At 34.7% G+C, this 25,018-nt stretch overlaps 2 protein-coding genes across 4 annotated transcripts in view; both read right to left on the bottom strand.

Annotated features, from left to right (window-relative positions):
- LOC125678264 (uncharacterized) overlaps positions 1 to 25,018 on the bottom strand; it is a 61,361-nt gene that overhangs the window by 12,577 nt on the left and 23,766 nt on the right. The window contains exon 1 of one of the 2 annotated variants that reach the window (XM_048916578.2): positions 6,888 to 6,966. The exons of the other annotated variant lie outside the window; for it this stretch is intronic. Within the exon in view, the coding sequence (XP_048772535.2) occupies positions 6,888 to 6,929 (42 nt within the window). The 5' untranslated portion in view covers positions 6,930 to 6,966. Of the gene's footprint in view, positions 1 to 6,887; positions 6,967 to 25,018 lie in introns of those variants that run through there. 2 annotated transcript variants of the gene reach the window in all.
- LOC125678262 (putative nuclease HARBI1) lies at positions 836 to 6,886 on the bottom strand. Of its 2 annotated transcripts, none has more exons than XM_048916575.2 (5): positions 5,982 to 6,886; positions 5,108 to 5,220; positions 3,403 to 3,514; positions 2,279 to 2,661; positions 836 to 1,100 (listed from the first exon to the last, which is right to left on the bottom strand). In XM_048916575.2, the coding sequence occupies exons 1-4, from the start codon at positions 6,406 to 6,408 to the stop codon at positions 2,279 to 2,281; spliced, it is 1,035 nt and encodes a 344-aa protein (XP_048772532.2). In that variant the 5' UTR covers positions 6,409 to 6,886; the 3' UTR covers positions 836 to 1,100. The 2 variants fall into 2 exon arrangements, with proteins under 2 accessions (XP_048772532.2, XP_048772533.2); XM_048916576.2 differs by having other exon boundaries at positions 836 to 1,079.

Genomic DNA, 25,018 nt, shown 5'->3' with positions numbered 1-25,018 from the left:
ATTCAAATGCAAATATGGTGAAGTTGGATACTTCCCCTTTCCAATTTCATATTAGTATTACATGGCAACAATTTAAGCCTGAACTTACCAATTGTACACAGTACCCCCCCCCCCTTTTTAAAGGGATTTTATTCTCAAGATATCATGTATATAAAGATATTTTATCAAACACTTCTAATTCATATCTATGATCTAAATCTATTCTAAAAGTTTAAGTAAATGTGTCAGTGGAACATTTAATTAGCTTCAAGTTTGATTTATGTAATAAGACTTATGTATACAATATTCACAGGAAAGGGGCATGCAAGAAGAGGACCATTAAACAGGCCAAGAAGCAATGGTCAAATATGAAGCAGCGAGGTAAACATGGATTTATGGCAAATATAAATATTTAATTGTGCATCAGTTCAATTAAGATTTATATAATTACACATGTTTAAATCTCATTTAAGGTGGCTCAAAAATTTATTTCAACACATATGAACAAAACATTTAAATCGCCATCTTGTGACGTACATGTAGTGTCATAAAGAGTATAAGCTTTAGTGTAGTGAGCTACCTTAAATTAAAATATGCCATTTTATTACAGCAAAGAAAATCAACAGTAGCGGAAAATATCCCTCGACAGGTGGAGGTCCAAAGCCCCCATCTCCTTTCCCCATTGATGAGGCCATGCTGGCATTTCTATCTGGAAAGCCATCTTTAGAAGGAGTGGAAGGGGGGATGGAGACAAGTGTAAGCTTGCACATAGGTAAGCAATAATAGTATACAGATTTTGAAATTTACTTGAGAAAGTGTATTTTAGTAAAAAAATAAAAATACAAACAATGTCATATATGAGAGCCTCAAATTTAATTGTCGAAAAGTTTACGAGCAGACAGACAACAAAGCTCACTGGAACTTTCAGGTCAAGTGGGCTAAAAAAATAATATGTCTCCAAACTTGGTTTTAGAGAATTAATGGTAGAATGTCTGCAATAATTGTAGAGGAAACGGGAACTGCAGAGAAGGAAGGACCGTCAATGAATGTAGAGCAGTCAGGACCATCCACTTCCAATGCCTCAGGGTGTTGTCCCCGACCTGTAGAGATGAACACACCCTCTGTAAAAAAACAACGCCATTCAAGAGAAATTGACACCATACATCACGATGTACTTGTAACAGAGAAAAAGAAATTAGAATTTGAGATGGAATTAATGAAATTAAAAATGCAGAAAGTTAGATCAGAAATAGAGCTTCTAGAAATGCGAAAAAATTCATTTCAATCTTCTTCCTACCTGTCTCTGTCTCATTTTTCAGAAATTTAAATACATGTAGGTAATGTACTAGAACAGGCTTTATTATATTTATCTGGAATCGATGATATGGTGGCATCTAGTTTTGGCCTGTCTGTCTGTCTGTCTGTGTTTGGTAAAAAAACTTCCACCTTGGTCATACATGTACTTAAAGATGTTCCTTATATATTTGCATGTAAAACATTGATCCTAGATTGTGACCCCACCCTATCCCCAGGGGTCATGATTTAAACAAACTTGAATCTGTACTATGTCAGGAAACTGTAATGTAAATTTGAACAGGTGAGCTGAAATGGGAGGGGTGGTATGCACAACATGACAGTTAAATTCCAATTAAAAAAACAACTTGACTGATTAAAAGTATTGTACTCTATATGATATACCTGAATTACTGAACAAAACCATTTCCAAATATATTCTTATCCTCAATATTATTATTACATGTATCATTATAATTATATTTGATTTGATGTAATTCATGATTAGATTTGTGTGTTATTTTGAATATCCTGTCTTGTCTTGTCTTCTGTGTATGTCACACTGCAGATAATTTGTGAGCAATTCTGTGTAGACACATTGAACCTAGGCACTGGATGGTTCATGGTAATAAACGATTACAAAGCAATCAGACAATGGCTTTTAGTTATTATTACTTGTGTAAAAGGCTCTATAAACTGCTTGATCAGTCCTTATTTTAATTAGAATAACTACACATGCACAGTGTAAATAAATAGATGTAAACAATACTATATCTTACAAAATAGTATTCTTTACAGTTTACCTGTGGTAAATACTGAGCTAGTTAAGTGCATAGAGACTACCATTGTGTGACATAATCAACAGTGAACATGGTATTGTTTGATAATGATTAAAATTACCATTGTATGTCATATTCAACAGTGAAAATGACGTTGTTTAACAATGATTAAAATTATTAGTGGTTTGAATAAAATTTAAAATAACTTTGACTAAATGTTATTTTACCTAGAAGTAATTTCTTGCAATATGGTCCCGTACTGCTTTACCATCAAGAACTCTAACATTTCTCTCAGCGTAGTCTGTGGGATTCTGGGGACAATCATTCCCTCTAAACTGTAGGATATCACCCCTGACAATTCCAATGTTGTGCAACACACAGCAAGTTACAATGGCATTACAGGCCCTTTCTGGGGAAAGTCGCAGCTCTGTATGCAAACCAGCAAACCTTCTTTTCAATATGCCAAAGGTTTGCTCAATGAGAACCCTAGTTCTGCAATGTGCACCATTATACCTCTCCTGGTGGACATCTGAGGGATTCAAATATGGCGTCATGAGGTACTTCTTGAGAGCATATCCTGAATCCCCCAACAGTATGCCTTGTATATGCCCTATATCAATAAACAATGCATATTATCAGAAACACAGCAATAAGACTCCCGCATCTCAGAAGAAGAGTTGCTATTATTATATATACTATAATGCCAAAGTTAAATCTTTAAATGATATGCAGAATGTAAATCGGGCCAAAAAAATATATATATTGGTTTTCACTTTTCCGACCGACCCTACAAATTTCTGCTGACCCTTAGGCCTAACACATTTTTTCCCCATTCTCATAGATTTTGCAAATGCCATCACTACAACAAGAGTATATTTATTGACTTATGAAGTTATTTATAATGCACTAACAGATTATAAAACACAGAAACAGTTTTTGTTTACCATATTATAACTTTTTATTTGATTACTAGGCAATCACTATGTTTTAGGCATAGTAGAATACTAATTAAAATCATTAAAAAATGATTCAACATATAAAAAAAAAATACTTCCCGATCATCAAAAATGTTGAGGTGAAAGTGGAATGGAAACCAACATTTTTTTTTGGCCTCGTTAAATATGACCAAGATGACAAAGCATATCAGGTTGTAACTTTCACATTATTCTAACGGGGTCAGATTCCTTGTCATTTGAAATTAAGTACAGAAAAAAATTATTATGATAGATTTCTTTTATAAGAGGTTTTGTTCCTTAGAACAAAATATCAAAGTTTCAAAGGTATTGAACTTCAGGAAAACTTTTACGCATCTGTTTGGTACTACCTTGTTGCAGTAAAAATATCAACATACCATTTTCAAATTCTCTGCATAATAGAGACTCCTTAAACATCCTAGAGTCATGAACTGACCCTGGCCACTTGGCCACAACATTGGTGATATTGAAATTGGGTCCACATACCATCTACAATAATGATTAATTGTGAATGTCAACAATTGTTTTTTATTAAGCAATATATGGCAATTACTTAACATTATACCTGCCTTTTACAACTGCAAATTTACAAGATATGTTTGTGAAACACAAATGCCCCCGATAAGACAGAATTACAGTATGACTGACTGGACAAAAACAATACCCCCCCCGATCTTCGATCTCGGGAACATAAAAATATTTGGTTTCATGGGAATATCTAGCTGCAGAACTGTAGCTCTCTGTTATGTCAAAATATTTTTTCAGAGAGCTACAGTTCTGCAGCTAGGGAATATCCAGGTCAGTACACAGCATGAATGATATATACACCAAAAATGAAATTAAAAATTCTGAAACACACTCAAAAAAATTCTTGAGTTTGGGTTTGTAAGGGCATGATGTTAAAACCCTGACTGTCATAATGTGAATAAATGTTGTATGAACCTAAAAAAAAAAAAAAAAAAAAATTCTCGTGTTTCAAATCTTAAAAATATACTGTAAAGACAATTATCTGCACGAAATTAAGTTTTACAGGGATGATCCCTGGTCAAGATACCTGGAGCAGATGAGTAATTGGGTACAAAACAATGTCTAATTTGACTGCATGAAAAAACAAATAACATGGAAATGCGCCTTACGGTTTTAATAAATTAAAACCTTGATTTAATGGTTTGTATAAGCTATTGAATAGAGTATAACTGCATATCAACTGCGACCCCATTGCTTTACATTTTACTACTTTTCAAGTTTATATCCAAAAACATTCTTGTGTGGGGTATGAGTAATCTCAGCGAGATTCGTCGAGGCTGGATATTTGGACTGACGCCTCTTCCGAATCTCAGACCAGTGTCACATAAAGTGATTCGGGAAATCTTGCCTGAACTTCGGCCGCTTGTTGCGATTAAAATGGGTTAAATTGAATTTCTTGCCCGCTTCAACTTTTCGCCTCAGACATCCTATTAACTCCCTATCACAATGAAACATGCATTTCTTACCTTTACAAGGTGTAAATCCCACAGTAATTCAAGTTGGCTATTTTCGAAGCCATTGCAAACGGCCATCATTTCATATTTTACCTTCTTAACACTGAAGAGTTCCGATAGTTTAGGACGCCTTCTAATAGATTGATTAAATATTACACAGTTTTCTTTTTATTGCTTTTAATTTTTATGCTTAAATGCTTTGTACAAAGTAATTGTCAACCAATAAGTTCTGTATTTTCAATCATAGTACAAATTGTCATGAAGTAGTATATCGGAACTCTTCAGTGTTGAGAAGGTAAAATATGAAATGGTGGCCGTTTGCAATGGCTTCGAAAATAGCCAACTTGAATTACTGTGGGATTTACACCTTGTAAAGGTAAGAAATGCATGTTTCATTGTGATAGGGAGTTAATAGGATGTCTGAGACGAAAAGTTGAAGCGGGCAAGAAATTCAATTTAACCCATTTTAATCGCAACAAGCGGCCGAAGTTCAGGCAAGATTTCCCGAATCACTTTATGTGACACTGGTCTGAGATTCGGAAGAGGCGTCAGTCCAAATATCCAGCCTCGACGAATCTCGCTGAGATTAGGGTATGAGTACCTGAATATTAAGTGAATGGAATCCTTTCCTGTTGATGAAATCTCCCTCGTTTTCACTTGGTGCTTTGATCTTGATCTGAGTGCCATCCACGCAGCCAACAACGTTCGGAAACCCTATCAAATACGAAGACTTAAAGGCACATTGTTCATTTCCGATAGTGATATACTTGTAAAATATACCTCACCAATTTATTTTCTACTTATTGCTTCGGGAAAAGAGGATGTAAGCAGCCAATACAACGAAGTTTGAATGTAGAAATAGGACTTTGACAAGAAGAATAGCCACAAAAGTGAAGCTTCATAAGCAACACATCCGTCAAGGCTGTTGTATACATGTGCAATGCAAAACAGAGGAAAATCGGATTAAAACTCTTTTTTTTTTTAAATTAATCAAATATACTTATCCTCGAGGACATCTACAGCTGTATAGGAACACTGAATTTTCAGGTGCGTGAACTAGATAAACATAGGATAGAAGCTGAATGCATTGTCACGTTGAATCGTTGTGTGAACTGAATGTGTAATAATCTCCGTGTACATAGCACACAAACAAAAAGGGAAATAACTCGACCAGGGTAATTCACTCACCCGAGAGAAAAATATCTTGGTCATATTTATTTATTTCCTTATTTACATGTTTATCCACAACAAACTGATATCGTGAAATATTTGTAATACCTTACAATTAGCTTTAAAAACGAAATACAATAACACACACACACACACACACACACACACACACACATATATATATATATATATATATATATATATATATATCAAACCTTAACATAGCAGTGCAGTAATTAGTCTAACCCTGAAATAGACTGGTTCCCCTACGGAATACTACCCTACTCAAATAATGCAATGCTTACCTGCAATCTCAAAAAAAGTACGTTTGTACGAATCCAAGTTGGCTGGGAAATTGATAAAGCGCGCAGCCATGGATGATAACAAACGGCATATCATCCGAGCAGCTCTCCCTGTCGCTGACTTTGAAATCCCAAGAGACTCTCCGACAATGTTGTAAAACGAGCCAGTGGCGAGAAATCTCAGGGCGGCGAGGACTTGTAGCAAAGGGGGTAGGGAACAATTTCGATGGGTCTGTCTCTGTAAATCATCAAATACTAAGCCAACAATCCACAGAATTGTATCTGGACGAAACCGGAACCGAATGAAAACTTCATCACCTTCCAAATCCTCTAGGGGATTGGATCTATCTTGAAAAATCCGGGGCCGGGGCGCTCTTCTTCTCCTACGGATGATGTTATACCGATTCAATCGGGCAGCTGCGGAAGCCATATTGAAAGTGAGAAAAAAACACGGAGTTGAGACACCTTTCCAGCGATCTAACTTTCTGAGCTCATAAGTGAGATCAAACTAGAAATATGAGATTGAGACTGAGACGAGAATTTTTTATGGCACACCAAACTTGAGACTGAGACCGAAATCTGAGACGGTCTCAGATTTTGGTCTCAAAAGTGAGCTAGCTAAGTTTTATGGCCCCGGGGCCACCGTAACAAGGTAGTCTGATGAACGCCCCAGTTTTTGCAGATTTTGTGGGCATTGCATTCATTCATGTCTAGTCTCTTTAGTATGCCAAAAAATAGGACAATGGTATTCTTTACCAATGGCGGAAGTCTTTATGTATATACATGTTGATCTTCTTTATTTAGTAACTTTTTACATTTGGAGCAATTTTGTTCTACATGTTTATATTTTGTATATATGTTGCATTTGCCTTTTTGTCATTTATTCAAATAATGAATGACCAATTTTACCTTTATTATGAGTTGCGTATTTGTATGAGGGCAGGCTGGCATAAAAGATAAGGTTGAAAATTGTCGTTTGTAGCACAGCGTCACCTATAAACATAGATAGGGAAACGAACGACAACTGCACACAAGCCCTATTGACACCGTGGCGCGAAATATCGAATATGGTGCGAAACCTCAGAAAATTTACAAGAAATAACTCTACAACATTGTGTATGTGTATATATTTGGTTTTAAACACGTCATTCCCAGTCAACAACTTTCGATTGGGATCGGAATACGAAATAAAATTTCTTATATCCGGTGGCAAAGTGAAACTGCTTCATGCTTCAAGTTATTGAATTACGTAGTAATTGCACGTTACACATTAGAGAACTGTTCCTTTTAATAAAGAAAGTCACAAAATAGATACAAAATGAGTGTACCTTATTCATTACTGTTACCGAGCTTTCGTCGACTATAATCTCGAAATGGCGTGTTTCGCTGCGCTTGATGATCTGACGGTAAGGTCCACATTTTCTACGCGAGTAGTGTGATATTTGTTTATGAATTTTTTGCGCATACATGGTATGTCTCGGCTAGGAATAATGGAAACTTTCTCACCTATGTATGTAAAGACATATTAATCTCTATTTTTAAAAATGTAGAACACTTTTATCAAATGACAATGTTTGAAAACGCTTAGAGCCCCGATGTCAGAATTTCCTTTTCCAAGACATCAATATTTCAAATTCATTATCCTTTTTGAATAGTATGTACCATATTTTGTACCAGTTATCCATTTTGAATCCCCTATTACAATGGGATTTTGCTGCACTCTGTAATGTTAGAGTGGATGTCATGAGTGTGTGTCAAACAGAAATTTTAAGAGCATGGAATAAGGTGCTGCCATGTATTACTTCACTATCAAAGTTTAACCCAGTTGCCACAATGTTGAATTTATGCTGCAAAAAGGATTGGAAATTGCTCTGGTCAAAACACATTGTTTATTTGTCTACAGATGAAAGAGACATGAGGATTCTCCCTCACAAACTGAAAAAAAAAAATAGTTATGGATCTTGTACATGTATAGTTTATTAATCACTATAGATTTCCAGCATCACAAGTCTGATTCCATTATATGCTTTCCATACTGTCAGGTTCATTCACTCCCTGTTTGAGCCACAGTATAATATCCCAAATACCTTGGCAATAAATAACATTATTTGACTAGTATTTCATTTTTAGCGGAGTTGCGATGAAGTCGAACTCGGCTTATGATCTGATGAAGTGCCTTTGGGCGGGCACGCATCAACATTTCATTTCTGCACCATAGCTCTTGAGCAAATTATAGGATCTCATTCAAACTGAGATGGATTGTCACCCTCAGTAAGATGAGAAAGCCTATCGATTCTGGGGTCACTAGGTCAAAGGTCAAGGTCACTGGCTATAAATAGACTGAAATTTGGAGAAAATTTTGTTTTCCGCACCATAGTTCTTGAACGAATTATAGGATCTCAATCAAACTTAGATCGATTAAGTAAGAGAAGAAGCCTATCGATTCCGGGGTCACAAGGTCAAAGTCACAGTGGCTATAAATAGACTGAAATTTGGAGAAAATTTTGTTTTCTGCACTATAATTTTTTAACAAATTATAGGATCTCAATTAAACTTAGATGGATTATCGCCCTTGATGAGACAAAGAAGCCTATTGATTTTGGTCAAGGGTTAAAGGTCAAGGTCACAAAGGATTTAAGTCGGCTGAAATTTATGTACGCAAAATTTTGCTCCCTGCTTGATAATTCTTGAAAACTTTTCTGCCGGTTCCCTCTATGCCCATTCCTTGTGCAACTCGGCTTGTGCATTTCCGATGCCCGACAATTTTTAATTTTTTTGCATTTCATTTATTTTGAGTTATTATACAATTATTTACCATTCCATTGATCCTCTACAGGACTGTAGTATACTGAGGTGACAGTTTAGCATATTGGACTACCTTTTCAAGTAATGAATCCTTAGAATTAGCTATAACTAGGATTAAACTTGAATGTATATATACAGGGGAAAAACTTCTTCATAACTGCAAGGCATTGGTAACCATATTGATTTGAATGTTTGGGCCATAATATGTGGTCACATTTTTCATGAGAATATAAAGGGGTGAAATTCTAGAAAACAACAACACGACTTCAGTTACTCGAGGAGCGTTGTGGCCCATGGGCCTTCCATTATCCATGTTTGCTGTTGTAACGCTTTGAAAAACAACAACAGCTGATTTGTATCTAAAATCATGATAATATTCAGTCATTTATCCCTCTACCCTTCCAGTACTATCTTTTCTAACTGAATTTCCACAATGTTCAACTCCCACGAGTACTTTAAGTACTTTGATTTATCAGAGTCGGTTTTTCTTTTTAAAAAAAAGTAGGGACATTTATGGTTATATTTCTTGGTGCGAAAATGTCTTGGACATTAAATCCCTTATCAGCCATAATACTATCATATGGATCACAATTGTTGAGCAAAGAGCTGCATTCAGTAATCTGTCTGTCGCTTGCACTATCTCCGTATGCACTTGACACAAAAGAAATTAGTCCACCAGGTGTTGCACCAACACGAACTTTGGACGTGTTACGATTTTTATAAAAAGAAAAAGTTAACTGTTGTGTTTTCGAATTTGTTGGTTTTTTGATAGGACATTGTCCCATCGATTATAACTCTAGTTTTAGGATACGACCTTTTAAATCCAGACGGGGTAAAATGGCGAACTAGTTCTTGTATGGGCTAGATATTTACTTGTCGCCATTGATAAGAAATTAATCCACGTATCTATGATATTTTGAACTAATGTCTCCGATATGCCAAACATGCGCGATAGCGCAAAATTTGTGGTATTTCTTCTTAAGTTCATCAGCGAAAGAAAAAAAAAATTATTTGGAACATCCAACTTTACAACCTGGTTATAAAACTTGTTAATATCCTCTAAACCAGTGTAATAATGTACACCAGCAGGATCATTGTCAAAATTTTCTATAATGAACATGGGTAGTTTAGTTGTTTGAGTTTCGGGGGGAAGGGGGGGGGGGGGGCTGAAGTCGTACTTCAGAATGACCGTTTCATATTTTGTCAGAACTGACTAGTGTATGGTCCGTAAAAGTTGTAAAAGGTGCAAATAGGTGGCGGTTTGATTTGAACTAGATAATCTAAGTGTAGTTTCAGAATTCGGGAGAAATAAAATGGGAAAAATAATCATTTTGAATTAATTATGAGCGTCGGTGACTGGAGTCGCACTTCAAAATGACCGTTTCATATTTTGTCAGAACTGACTAGTGTATGGTCTGTAAAAGTTGTAAAAGGTGCAAATAGGCGGCGGTTTGATTTGAACTAGATAATCTAAGTGTAGTTTCAGAATTCGGGAGAAATAAAATGGGGAAAATAATCATTTTGAATTAATTATGAGCGTCGGTGACTGGAGTCGCACTTCAAAATGACCGTTTCATATTTTGTCAGCTGATCCAGCTGCTGGGTCACAGTGCAGTTCAATGGCATACACATCTGTATTGTACATGTATGCCTCAGTAACAAATATTTGCTCTTGGTCTGCAGTTGATGTCAACCGTGTTATGTTTCAAGGCCATACCCTGCATACTAATCAATTAATTTCTTTACACAGGGATTTGCCAAGCTCGGACTTTCGGCTAGCCATTTATGAATTGCCAACACAGTCAACCATCCTCATTGACAATTCACCCTTTTCTTTCCAGATTGAGAAATCATCTCCAGCATTCTTTCTTTTTCAGGATTTTCAGTCGGAGTTCATCCCAATCTGTACTAAGTTTTAAACCAGTTTCGAACACTGCTTTTCTGTTACTATAATTCAGAAAAATATACTGACACCAGAATATTTCAGTGGGAGGGGGGTCTTCTTTTTTGTTTTACCACACCCAAACATATAAAAGATGTGGTGACTACAAATGAAGGGAAGAAAGAACAAGAATTTCAGTCTAAAATGCATTAAAGTGCACCATTTTAAATCATTCTTTTTAAATGGGTTAACCCCCACCCCACAGTAAGGTATAGATCTGCCACTGTATTTGAGTGCAACCTGGTGTTATAATAGAACATACGTACATGTAGCTCAAGAATTGCAAATTCACATGAAATTATGCTACTCTAAAGATTTCTTCGAAAAAAATATAATTCAAATCCAACAAAAAATCAACAGACTGATTGAAATGGATCACAGATTAAAATGTATCACAATGAGGGAAATTTGGATGTTTTGGAGAATTGACAAATTCAATGCAGAAAGAATTAAAAGGATCAGTAAATGATGTCATAATACTTGCCCTTTGACCTCTAAATATCAGGGCTCTACCTAGCTGCAATAATGTAGCCCTCTCTGCTTTTTTGTTTTTGTTTTTTTGTTTTTTGGTGTTTTTTTTAGGGAGAGGGCTACAACTCCTTAGGATCTCCGTAATGGTGCAAATGCGGGAGTGCGGGAACATTTGCGCTCATTCTAAACATTTCCTGACTTTCTTTACGTAAATAAAATGATATTCTATGTTTCTTAGTCAATATATAAATTTACAACCTTCAACTTTAGATTTGTGAAGCTCTATTCTACCGTTTTCAACAATTTCGATAAATTCCAATTCCTCGATTCATATTTGTGCGCCATGTTTCATGTACTGAAGTGTCAAGTCATTTGCATATGCCATATAAGGTAGTATTTACATCAATGGACAAGTATGGAGGCGAAAGCTATTTCGTCGGTATTGAAAAGGTTTGAATTAAATATCAAGTTAAAAACCGAACAGCAGATTGTAAATTCTTTCTGCAACAATATGATTTTCCTTTCTTTGTCGAAGTGGCTCGAGTAACTACATTTTCGCGCTGATTGTCAATGTTTAGGCTTTCATTAGATCCACCTACGAGATCTCGCGATAACAAGCATGGCGGAGCAGACGAAGAATTTTGCATGCTGTACATTATATTTAATGACAAGAGGCCCATGGGCCACATCGCTCACCTGAGTCACTTTGGTCCATATCAGAAGATTTTCCATATCTATTTGCATGTAAAACCGTAGTCCCTATTATGGCCCCAAACCTACCCCTGGAGGCCATGGTTTTTGCAAACTTGAATCTACACTATGTCAGAAAGCTTTCATGTAAATGTGAACTTCTTTGGCCCAATGGTTCTTGAGAAGAAGATTTTTAAAGATTTTCCCTATATATTTGTATTTAAAACTTTGACCCCTATTGTGGCCCCATCCGACCCCTGGGGGCCATGATTTTAACAATTTAGAATCTGCATTATATAAGGAAGCTTTCATATAAATCTCAGCTTTTCTGGCTCAGTGGTTCTTGAGAAGAAGATTTTTAAAGATTTTCCCTATATATTTGTATGTAAAACTTTGATCCCCTATTGTGGCCCCATCCGACCCCTGGGGGCCATGATTTTAACAATTTAGAATCTGCACTACCTAATAAAGCTTATCCATAAATTTCATCTTTTCTGGCCCAGTGGTTCTTGAGAGGAAGATTTTTTAATGACCCTACCCTATTTTTACCTTTTCTTGATTATCTCCCCTTGGAAGGTGGCCGGCCCTCTATTTTAACAATTTGGTTGAAATTGGCCCAGTGGTTGTTGAGAAGAAGTTGAAAATGTGAAAAGTTTACAGACGGACAGACGGACGGACGCCGGAATACGGGTGATCAGAAAAGCTCACTTGAGCTTTCAGCTCAGGTGAGCTAAAAACACCTTTATTAGACATGCCCGAGCACAAAGTTGGTACTCCTTTTGGTGTAAACAACATTTGGGACTAATACACAGTGCAGAGTTTATTATCGGTTATTCATAAAATTATTTTGCACCATTACGGAGATCCTATGGAATTGTAGCCCTATCCCGAAAACGTCAGAATAAAAAAAAATTGGATAGGGCTACATTATTGCAGCTAGGCTCTACCATATAGAAATCTCATGCAAATGGTTATGCACATTTTTAATGTAGGCTCGAGATTTCCAATATATAGGATGTTTTCTATTCGTTTTTCACAGGGTAAATAATTCATATTGATCATTCCAAATACATGTATAACTGATTATTGCATTAGTATACCTTTTTTCTAGCATGTTTTCAAAGAAATGAATTTAAACTAATTTCACGTGTTTTGAACTACGTGAAGTAAATTACTTTAATGGAGTATGAACTCCATATCTCCATTCTTAACATTAATTCATCATAAATTATCCACATTTTCGAATACTGAATGTCTGATATCATCATTGAAAAACACTAGATATCTATAGATATGATGTTTACCTAGAAATGTAAACCTGAGTCGGTCAAAAACAGGCACCTATCTTCTTAGTCAGGTTAGTGTTACATAACTATGATAAGTTTATTGGATTGGCTAGTTGTGCTTTGTGCTCATTTAATTACAAATGAAAATTAGTCTTGGGGCATCAATTATTCTGACCACAAACTATTGGAATCTGCTTTAAATCCATAACTAGGCCTAATTGCTCAAAAAATTAAAACTAAATACCTAAGCATTTCAACTTCTATATAAAAATACTTCATTGACATAGTTGATATGAAAAAGGTAATTACTTTTCAATATTAAAAAACACAATAGAGGAAATTCGAGTCACAACTTTGTTTAGAATTAGACTGGTACAGTGTGATCATGATTCGCATTTATTCATACTAGCAATTAAATCATCGACAATATAAACAATAATATTTACTTTTTCTTTTTAAACCACTATCTTACTTTCAAGGTATTGTTATCATAATCATAATGGAATAAATCAGTCGAGATTCGAGTACAGGACGACATAGGTGGGGTGCCGATCTCGATGATTCTTGCATGTAAAATGAATAATTATTAGTAAGTTTCTGTTGATTTTTTTCTATAGGAGCTGCACTAGTTATATAATTTAATAGATTAGTTAAAATGCACGTCTTCTCATTAAAATATGTACATAAATGAAGTTCATATGCCGATCACAATTTCAGATGTAGAATTAAAAACCAAAGCATTTTCTTGTTTTTTGAAAACAAAATAATTCAATAATACAAATTGTTTTATTGTCTTCTGGTTTTTCTTTTATCACCATACTTCAAAAGAATTTGCTGATTATAACCATAAAACATGTTTACAATTACCTATGGGTCGAATTATGCGAGCGTCGAACAGCAGGGCTACCGCTATATTTAGAGCGACCCTGATCACCAATCCAATCGGAACTCCTCGAATGTCTCGCGCACTCGACATAGATCTCGGATGTAATACGGTGGCATCCATGAGTGAATTTGATGCATTGCCAACTGGCAATGCATCAAATTCACTCATGGATGCCACCGTATTACATCCGAGATCTATGTCGAGTGCGCGAGACATTCGAGGAGTTCCGATTGTCACCAATCTCTACCCAGAGTTATCGTTCCCGCTACGCTCCACTAATGCCTCTGTCAACGTCTAAAAATCATATCAAAACGTACTAAAACTAACTTAGCATATCAAACTGTAATGATCATATCTAAGCAAATCAAACACTTGTCTGAATTTTATAAACGCAGAAGCTGGTAAATATGAGACACCTGAGCGAATTAAAAGGTTTTATTTAAATATTCATTCATCCAATAATACTAGAATAATCATGGAATTCGTTGTTTTTGTGAACTTACTGTAAGATTTTAAGCTTAACACTAAAACTTGTAAAATCATACTTTAGTATGCAATAGGTAGAAATAAGTTTTGCCAAGAATCTTGACATTCAGACGTTTACAGAGGTGTTGTAGCGCAGCGTAATACACCCTCTGGTGAGAGATTGCCTGATCATCAGCGACAGCGATCACCGCTACAGCTGTCCTTCTCTCACTCGTGCGCTCCGACAGAAGGACCGTCCATCTATTTGATAATGTGAATATTACTCGGTTGCTAGAAGATAACCATTACTTATCACATTTTCCTTTTATCAGGTATTCCGTTCTCTATCGCGTTTTGTGTTACATGTATCAGGTAAATCATAAATATGCAAATGTATTGTGTTTCCTGGTTTACGTTCATCAGCTTCTCCGTGTATCGTGGGAATCATTTATGCCTCGTTCACACGAAGAATTTAATTCGCATTAAACGTAAGTTAATGCGAATTAAATCTGAACCGCGTTCACACGGATATTTTAATGCGCATTAGTTTACTTCGAATTAAAATTGACGTCGTGATTTAATGCGAATTAAATTTACTTCGCATTAGCTCCGTGTGAACGCTAAGCGAAGCTAATTCGAATTAAATGTAGACGCATGCGTAATGGCCAATTCGGGTCACATGCATCATACCCATGGTCAGCTATATATATTAATGTTAGTTTTGTACGAAAAACTAAGCAAAATGATAATAATCACTAAAAACATGTACAAACAGCATGTCATTAGATAACGTCAGACGTAAATCTGTGCTCTGCATATAGGCATACTGAGTAATACATGTGGAAGGAATAATTATTGTTTTTAAATACGACAAAAATGTTTCAAAATAGTGATAATATGATTTTCTTTTTCATTTTTTAAAACAAATATGCCGCTCATTGTTAATTTTTTATACCATATGACGTCATAGTAGACTTATAATACGTATTAGTAATTAAAAATTACGTCACAACAGTAGTCAGCGGAATGGTGAAAAAGACGTTTTAAAATTGGGCCCATGAAGAAACAATATATTGTCTAGATTGAATGCTGGTCGTCAGAGGAAATTACAAGTAATTTCTTAGGAACTTATAAATAAACACGACAAAACTCCTTATGTGTAGATCAGCATGTAAATTGTAAACATGTAGTATACATGTATATAGCGTTTTGAACAAAGAATTCTGTATCTACACAATATTCATTAAAATATCTATAAAAATAATTTTCAATAACATAGTCTATTCTTTAATTTATTTCGCGCACCCTATGCATACGAATTTAATGCGCATTAGTTTACTTCGCATTAAATATTACCGCCGTGTGAATTTGATGCGAAGTCAAATTTAATGCGCATTCGTGTGAACGAGGCATTAGTGTGTAACTTCGGAAACTATCAGTTTCATCGTATAAATGTAATCAAAATAGCACGATATTTTCCGAAAACCTTCTTCGTTTTGTCTCAAACAGTTACATTTCGGAATCACTCGAACAGTGGCATAAAGCTGAAGATTAAAAGGTACAAGAACAGCACTTTGTCTTTCGAATGGAGAAACACCGTTTACTACGAAACACAGTAATTGGAATATATATATATATATATATATATATATATATATATATATATATATATATATATACAAAGCACTAAAATGACCAATGACACGAACAACCTTCTTCAGGACAAACGAAAAGAATTACATAATGTGGCCAATATCAACAGAGAATAATAACAAAAACTACATATAAATATATCTAGCACTACAACTACACTAATCTACAAACGTATTTACAACGCAGACTACATATTTTTTGGTCTTGTCAATCAATGTTAAAAGTGGAGCGAATTAGGACATGCCTTATTCGTCCAAAGAGCTGATCCAAAATCTTTGGACGAATAACCAAATTCCGATCAGAAGGCCATAAGTATATGTATTAAAGTTTTATAAACCATGGGTGTACTTTACATATTAATTAAGAAAATCTACAAGAAATGAAAAATAAGAAAATTACAGTGTTCATAAATTTTGATCTTAGTCGTAAGATATTTTGTGAATAGTATAAAAAAAAATGTAAAACTAGGCAATTATGTGTAATTTCGAAATTAATGTAAGTATTTATTCTTTAGAAATAGAAAATAATTCGTACTCAAATGCATCAAGGAATCAAAGACTGTCTGAAGTTTGTAATCAGTGACGGATCCAGAGGGGGTCCGGGAGTTAGACACCCCTCCCCCCTTTCGTCACATGATTTTGCTAAAGAAAAGTAAATATAACGCATCTTTAAGATGTACCCCCAATTTTGAAAACCAGAATTAATTGTAGCCCCCCCCCCCCTCCTTCAAAATTCCTCGATCCGCCATGGGATGAAAAATTGTTTGAAAAATTCCTTTTTAAGTGCCTGTATTGCATAGATAGGGCCAGCTTTGGGTGGGTACTTATTGGGGGAAAAATCACACATCATAATAATTATGTATTTTCTGTATAATCTAGAAAACACACAACTTGTTGAATATAAATCAATCAAACCACAACCTATATTCATTTCTACAGTACAAAGTCTTACTTACTCTATAAAATTTAAGATGAAATCACCAGGTTTTTTTTAAATTAGTCATTAGGTAAATTAAATCAAGTTAAATTAAATCAAGTTAGATCTATTCTCATTCTGAACTTTAGTCAGAATTTAGAGATTTCATAGTTAAAAAAGCAGGTGTCCGGGTAGGGCGGAGTTAGCGCTCTCGCTTCTACAGTAACATTTGCGACCCGAGTTCGATCCCCTAGTGCTAATATCCGTGCATCAAAGGGCCCCATTGCAAATCAATTTCGAGCTTCCGTGGGTTATCCCTGTACTTATGCATGCACATTATATTCATTTCTTATTTATTTAGAAGGGTCATATCGATCAAAGGTTTTACATTATTCATATTTTTCTTTCATTAAGTTAAATTAAACATTTCTCAAAATAGCAATGGCTTATACGTCACCTATGTAAGCTAACTTTCCACACTTACTTTTTCATGATTTATAAGGATTTATTCATGACTGGAAGAGGGGGGGGGGGGGGGGGGGGGGGGCAAAGGGACATAACCTTTGAATAATATTACGTCATTTCAGTCAATGACGATGCATATTTCGACATTTTGTTTACTGTGTATAACTTTGTGCATACTGCGATATTCGAATTTGTTGAGGATTTGATTGCTGAATACAGAAACAACATATGATATTGGGCCTATTTGGATACATACTCGATGGTACGGTAAGATAACATACAATTAGGCTACCCTCGATTGCCTAAGCTAGGTCTAGGAAGTTTATGAAAACCTGGAACCTATAAGATCTATTTATTTCTAAATGCGATAGTAAAGAAACATAGTTGGTCATCGGCACATTACGGGGAATGGATTTAGTGCCTGTCTTGTTCGTGTATGTTTTTCAAGCAAATTTGAAATGCATACTATATATATACTATATAGATTTAATATATATTCGTTTGTACCCGTTTGTTTCACACTACGTCGTGCGTCTGATAGCTCTGCTTTCCCCTTCTTTAATGTCGTAACCCCAGTTCCGAATTTAACTCGAAGGATACTTTTATGTTTTTCTTCACACTTGCTTAAAAACAAGCATTCATCTGCTGTCCAATTCGGTTTTCTTTTCTTAGTTGTCTCTAACAACTGACTCTCAATACCTTTTTCTGCCATATTTTCAAGGATCAATGCAGATGCAGACGATAAAATCGGATATAACGTCATATAAAACGACATTTAATTTTTGGTCTATTTATTTTATTAACCTTGCATAACACAAAAAATTATAGTATTTCATCATTTATTAGCGATACAAGAGAGACTTATCAAGAAAATGTTCAACTCCATGCAATCTATGTTTACGGTAAAGTGAAAGCGGAAATGATGTTTGACATAGCAACGATAAACTTAAGCAGATTGCGATGTACTTAACTAAGAACAACTAAGCATGTTGCTTAGAGGTGCTATGCAACGGAACTTAAGAATCTTACAGTTTAGCTGTATTTACTTAAGAAATTTAAGTATATACTTAAGAAAATTCTTAGATTTCAATTTTTATGCATATGACTCCATGTTTTAGAGTTAGACTGGTTCCCCACTGATTGGTACATGAGAGAAGCGAGGTCAACAGGGTACCAGTTTATTTTAGAGGGAGATATGCAAACTCAATCGTAACCAAATCTAAATTCAATAGATATATAGGATATATGTTGATTTTAAGATATGTCCACTATGGAAGCTTATAACGGTTATTTATATCTAAGAACAGACTGTTACTGGACACATAACAGACGGTAGACTTACAATATAGAATAATGACCACAATTTCGGACTGTATTTAAATGGGTGTGTCAGCAATGCACGTATCAATGGCGGTGCTAGATATTCTAATTCAAACAACAGCTTGACAGTTCGCTTCACTGAGCATGCGAGATTTTCGTACATTGGTTACCATATTACTCATCGATTGGCCGTTTGGTTTCAATGAATAGCAAACACAGTAGCCTCCCATATCACCTGTAGCACTGACCAACCGGATGGAATTTTACCGTGTAGCATTCTGTCGTAAACAACAACATATATGTTGCATAAAACTGATCAGATTACCTTTTAATTAGGTTATATGATGCACTTTCTTTTGAAATATTCGTATTTCAATACAAATAATATTAATTTTTACGGTGTGTATGTGGTACAAGGTGATTTTAATGTGAATAAGTTTGTGTTTTAAAATCAAGAGTATCGTTACACAACAAGTACTTAAACAAGTTAGTGAAATAGGAAGTAACATTAACCTGACTCAGCACAGGTAGGAATTGAAGAGTGCTGTATAGTACTCTTGGTGATATCAATTTCAATGAACAAGAAATTTTAGATGTTCTCTGTAATATTCCAGTTAATAAAGCAATAGACCCTGATTGTATCAGCCATAAAATGCTGAAACATACAGTAAAATCTTAATCTAAAGCACTATGTATATTAGATCTCTTTCTGAAAAATGTTTTCCAAATCCTTGGAAACTGGCTCATGTATTACCATTGTTTAGAAAAGATGATTCATGTAACTTGATCTAAGGTGGCTCGTTACACTAAAATTTTATTTAATGAATGAAGCATGATTTCATCATCGGAATAGTAATACACGCTCTCAACTATTTTATATGATTTTAAAAAAAATTCCGGAATCATAAAAAAAGATATTTTGTTTGCAAATAAGGTATTCTAAAGTCCAAACGCTAGTATTGGATGCATGATATGAATATCAAATAAAACATGTATGAAAGACTCAGATAGACGTTCTATTCTTTTTATAGAATAAAAAATATTTATGAAAATTGAAAATGTTATACGTTAATATTTTTTTTTCAATTTACGGATAAAACCTTTTAAAACATGTCAAGTAGAGAAAAGATACATGTATGTGTATTTTATGTGATTTATATTTGTCTTCAGAATGACTATTTATTACCTTTTCATTGTTGAATGAAAGAGTTGGCAAACTTTATACTGTATCGAGAGTTGTTGCCCTTTACTCACAATGTTAATGCCGATATCATGTTGAAATTATAACAACTCATATCATCACTCTCTTTGTTTATGCCATTTTCTATAAGTCATAATGTAAATATTTATTGATGCAATTGTTTTATTTTAGGTTTGCAATGCGATACAGTGCAATACAAACTGTACATAGTTGATAAACTACAGAATCCTCAACATTCTTGGCTTTACACCTCTTATATGTAGACTAGATATGTTCATGGCATACCCCTCCCCCGGCTGGTATTAATTTGAGATTCAAATAACCTTACCAGGTCTACCTTACAAGCTAAACCACATGCACCAATACATGTACAACACTCTGTTCTTGGGAAATTGTTTGAGTTCTGGTGTCTTTGAAGTGTAGAAATCTAAAATTTAAAAAAGTGCAAGGACCCACAAACAAATTGTGAAGGCGTGTAAGAAATTCGGAGAGGAACTGTGTTTGGGCAATAACTCGAAAGTCTGCTATTCCGCGTGCTCAGAAAGATTTATCGGACTTTGGAACTGAAAAATTAATCCACACGAAAAAGGATAAACCACATCATTTCGCGATACAAATTTGATCAAATGACCCGGTACCTGGGTTAAAAGATGTTTCTAATATAATCAAATGAACAACAAATCTAAATATGTTTGTTTCGCTAGTCAAGGTCATTTGATAGCTGTTGAAAATACACTGCACAAAGTATAAATACTGCATAGGGTGTTTTATGCGGTTGGAAATATTTGTGATTTGATCCGTAAATGGTAGCAAATTATATTCTGTTTTTCCAATTTCTGTGGTTGCATTATATCTATGTGTACCTATGTGCATGCAATATATATTTCGTGATTGTAATTTTTGCGGATTATTTCTATCCGTAAAATTCTGCAAAAACTGGACAACCACAGAAAAAAACCGTTATACGGTATTAAACTCTGTATGCGTCGATTAGGATGATTTGGTAGCACACCGGTATGTAAATGAATATAGAAAATACCATCCTGATCCAAAGAACCTGGAAACATTTATGCACCCGGAGACAGCATTCGATGCAAAATTATTTCAAATGGGTCCAGGAATAGAGTCGCTGTATCCATCAGCCAAACACTAAAATGGGGCAGCATTTTTGCAGTCGAAGGATTTAATTAAAAGCAGCACACGATCCCGTTGACAAAAGTTGCACCCAGGGGCGGATCCAGGAACTGCGGTTACGGGGGGGAGGGCGCCACTTTATGAGACAGGGGGGTCTTAGGGCCGCCTTGAGGCCCCCAGTGGGTTCAGGGCAAAGCCCTTGGGGGGTCCAGGGGGCAAAGCCCCCGGAAGCTCCTGGATTTTATAGATTTTATAGGGCTTGAAATATGTCGCCTATTTAGTCATTTGTACTATTTTCTATCATTTCTTTTAAGGTGAAATTAATAAAATGACGCAAATTTTAAGGTTTTTTTTTCGAAAAAATTAGTTTAAACAATATTTATTCGTAAATAATTCGATAATGTTTACAAACAATGTCTTATACATGAAATAGATTGAGAAACAAGCCAAAAGGCTTATATTAATCTCGCTCTAAATATCTTACAATTAAGAGGGGAATGAAAATTCTAAGTAAAATAAGTCGTATACTAATTATTACAATACATACAAGAAGAAATAGGAATAAGAGAGAAAAGCTGGAATTGAGTATTGGGAGAAAAAATAACACGTTTATATGTATGATAAGTGTCGATACAGATCAAACGCATATAAACTATAGACAAAGCTGAAATAATAAATTGTAGAGTTATGCCATATAAACAATGAGTAATAAACACAGGTTTTCCACTTATTACAACCTTGGTGCACATGAGTATATTTTATATACAATATGACAGTATTACATGTAGATTTAGTAGAACAGCTTTCAGGGGTATAGGCTCAGAACCTTTTACTTTCAATAAGAAATTTCTGGGCTAAATAAAAAATGCTGTTGTTCTCACTTTCAGATAAATTTTCATTACCGTATAACAATAATTCTACATTAAGTGGATATGGCAGTGTCAGAATTGTATTGGTCCTAACTCTTGAGTACATATTACAGCGTAAAAGAAAATGATCAATACTTTCTACTTCTCCACAAATGCAAAGGGATGAATTGCATAATTTTCTTTGAAACATATGAAGATTAAGAGCACTGCATTCTAATCTCAATTTTGCATGAAGAGTTTGTCCGATTCTTGTTGCTAAATAAAAATAATTTGGAATATTAATGACACTTATATTAAGATATTTCTTAAAGCTAGATAGAGAGGGATTTAATTGGACATTTCGAGGAAGTGCATTTCATTTCCTTATTGTAGATGGAAAAAATGAATTAAAGTATAGCTTGGTTCTAGAGTTGATTTCTTGCAGTGAATTAGTTGCTCTTGTGTTGTAGTTGTGACCTTGATTTCTCAGAGACTGAATTATATTGTTCAGATAATTGGGAGTCATTTTATGGTATATATTGTGGAGTTGAATAAGTCGATGATTTTCTCTACGCTTTGACAATGGATCCCATCCCGTTTCCTTATATAGAAGATGCCTGGATGCTAGTCTATTACCTCCCGTAACTATTCTGGCTGCTTCTAACTATGTTTTCAATTTTATTAACTAAATATTCTGGTATATTGTCCCATATAATGTCAGCATATTCTAGGACGGGTCTTACAAATGAAAAATATATTTTTTGCAGAGTTTTTCTGTCTAAGATAAACTTGACCCTTCGCAATATACTCAGGCGTGAATAGGCTTTTTTCACTATTTCGTCTATATGGACTTGCCAAGATAAATTGCTACTGAAAATGACCCCTAAATGTTTATGAGATTCGACTTCTTTTAGATGAACATCTTTGAATATCAATGAAGAATGGAAAAGTTTCTTGACCTTATTAGATATAGTTAGACATTTTGTTTTAGTGGGATTAAAAGATAAAAGCCATTGTTTTGACCATTTGTTGATTTTTTCGAGATCTTCATTAAGCAAAGATGCTGAAGTGTCTGCATTATCGACAACAGTATAAAGTGATGTATCATCAGTAAACAGTTTGACCACACATGCAATATCTATGACCAAGTCATTGATATAAATAAGAAAAAGTAGAGGACCAAGTATACTCCCTTGGAGTATCCCAGACCTAATGTATCCTATGTCTGATTTACTACCATTAATAACGACATACTGTTTCCTATCATATAAGTAACTTCTAAACCAAGCGAGTAATTCACCACGAATTCCAATTTTTTCAAGCTTGTATAATAACCCCTTATGCCATACTTTGTCAAAGGCTTTACTTATATCAAAAAATATAACTCTAACTTCTTTTCCCTGATCGAGTGCCTTATAGAAGTCACTAGTAATACTTAATAATTGATTGACTGTAGAGTCGTTAGGCCTAAAGCCAGATTGATGTGACGTAAGAATAGCATTGGTATGAATAAAATTGTATAAATATTTAAAGACAAACTTTTCCATGCATTTACCAAGAATGCTTAATAGAGATAGTGACCTGTAATTACTGACGATACTACTATTGCCTTTTTTGAAATACAGGGATAACATTTGCTATTTTCCATTGGTCTGGGACTTTAGACCTATGAAGCGATGAATTATAAAACTTACTTAAAGGTAAAGCAATAGTTGATGATGCTTGTTTAAGTAAAGTAGGATTGATGCAATCCGGTCCAGTGGCCTTGTTTGTATCGAGTGTTTCCAAGACATCTTTAACGTCTTGAGTAGAAATCACTATGCTTGAAAGAGTGTTTATGTCACAAGGATTGTCATCGTAGGGTAACTCAATATTTTCATCGTTTACTACTGCTTGGGAACAAAAATAAATATTAAATAAATCTGATTTTCCTTTAGTGTTACTTATCGGCGGGCTGTGTTCATCAATTTTAATTGGAGGATAAGTACTTGAGTTTTTAGTACTAATGATTCTTTTTAGTTTTGTCCACCATTGTTTAGAATTTACTATACCTGATTTTAATTTATCAGTTACTTTTGTATAATAAGTTTGTCTTGCGTTTCTAATTTTGTTGATACATATATTTCTTGTTTTTCTATACCGTGCCCAATCACAAGGACAATCAGTTTTTTTAGCAGTTGAATGGTGACGTTTACGAATTCTAATAAATTTCCGAATATCGTTGTACATCCATGGAGGTTCATTAGGGCGTGATGTAATGATTTTATTTGAATTGTTTTTGTGGCTGAATCAATAATGCAGTTTGATATGTTATTGCATGTTTGATCAATATCTTTACAAATCAGAGCATCCCAATCTGTATTCTTTAAGTGAGTTTGGTAATCTCGGAAATCTTTTTTAGAAAAAGACCATATCTTTCTTTTATAAGTTCTTGTATGTGATTTGGGTAGTTTTAATACACAAAAAATGGGGCAGTGGTATCTTACTGTGTTCGGGAGAATATTATCCCCAACACCTGAAAATTCAACAATATCTATATTATTAACAATCAATAGGTCCAACAATGTTGCGGAATTTTCGGTAAAATGCGTACATTCTGAAATAAGTTGTGACATTCCCTGATCACTTATAATATCTCCCATTTTGGAATTGGATGTGTTAAATAAATTACAGTTAAAGTCCCCAGTGATGATTATATCATCAATGCGTTTATCTTTGGCCTTTTCCAGTGAGTAAGCTATATATTCCCATTTACTGACCTCTGAATTAGGTGGTCGGTAAAACGTTCCTATGAGGAATTTCATTTTGTATATACATGTACAACATTCAAGCCAAATGCATTCTATTTGTTCGAAAAAATTAGGTTCTCCTAATAACGTAAATCAAGAAATCAAAAGATTTTGTCATTTATTTCTCCGAGAATGGAAGAAATTATTGCTTCTTTTATCGTTTAGTACAT

This window comes from Ostrea edulis, chromosome 2 (assembly GCF_947568905.1).
Source record: "Ostrea edulis chromosome 2, xbOstEdul1.1, whole genome shotgun sequence".
NCBI lineage: Eukaryota > Metazoa > Mollusca > Bivalvia > Ostreida > Ostreidae > Ostrea > Ostrea edulis.
This window is presented reverse-complemented; position numbering and strand designations above follow the sequence as displayed.

Coding starts and splice junctions, on each gene's coding strand:
- LOC125678262 (XM_048916575.2), bottom strand. CDS start 6,408: ATGGCTTCCGCAGCTGCCCGATTGAATCGGTATAACATCATCCGTAGG. Junction 5,221..5,981: donor TACTTTTTTTGAGATTGCAG/GTAAGCATTGCA, acceptor CGTATTTGATAG/GGTTTCCGAACGTTGTTGGC. Junction 3,515..5,107: donor TCCATTCACTTAATATTCAG/GTACTCATACCC, acceptor TCATTATTGTAG/ATGGTATGTGGACCCAATTT.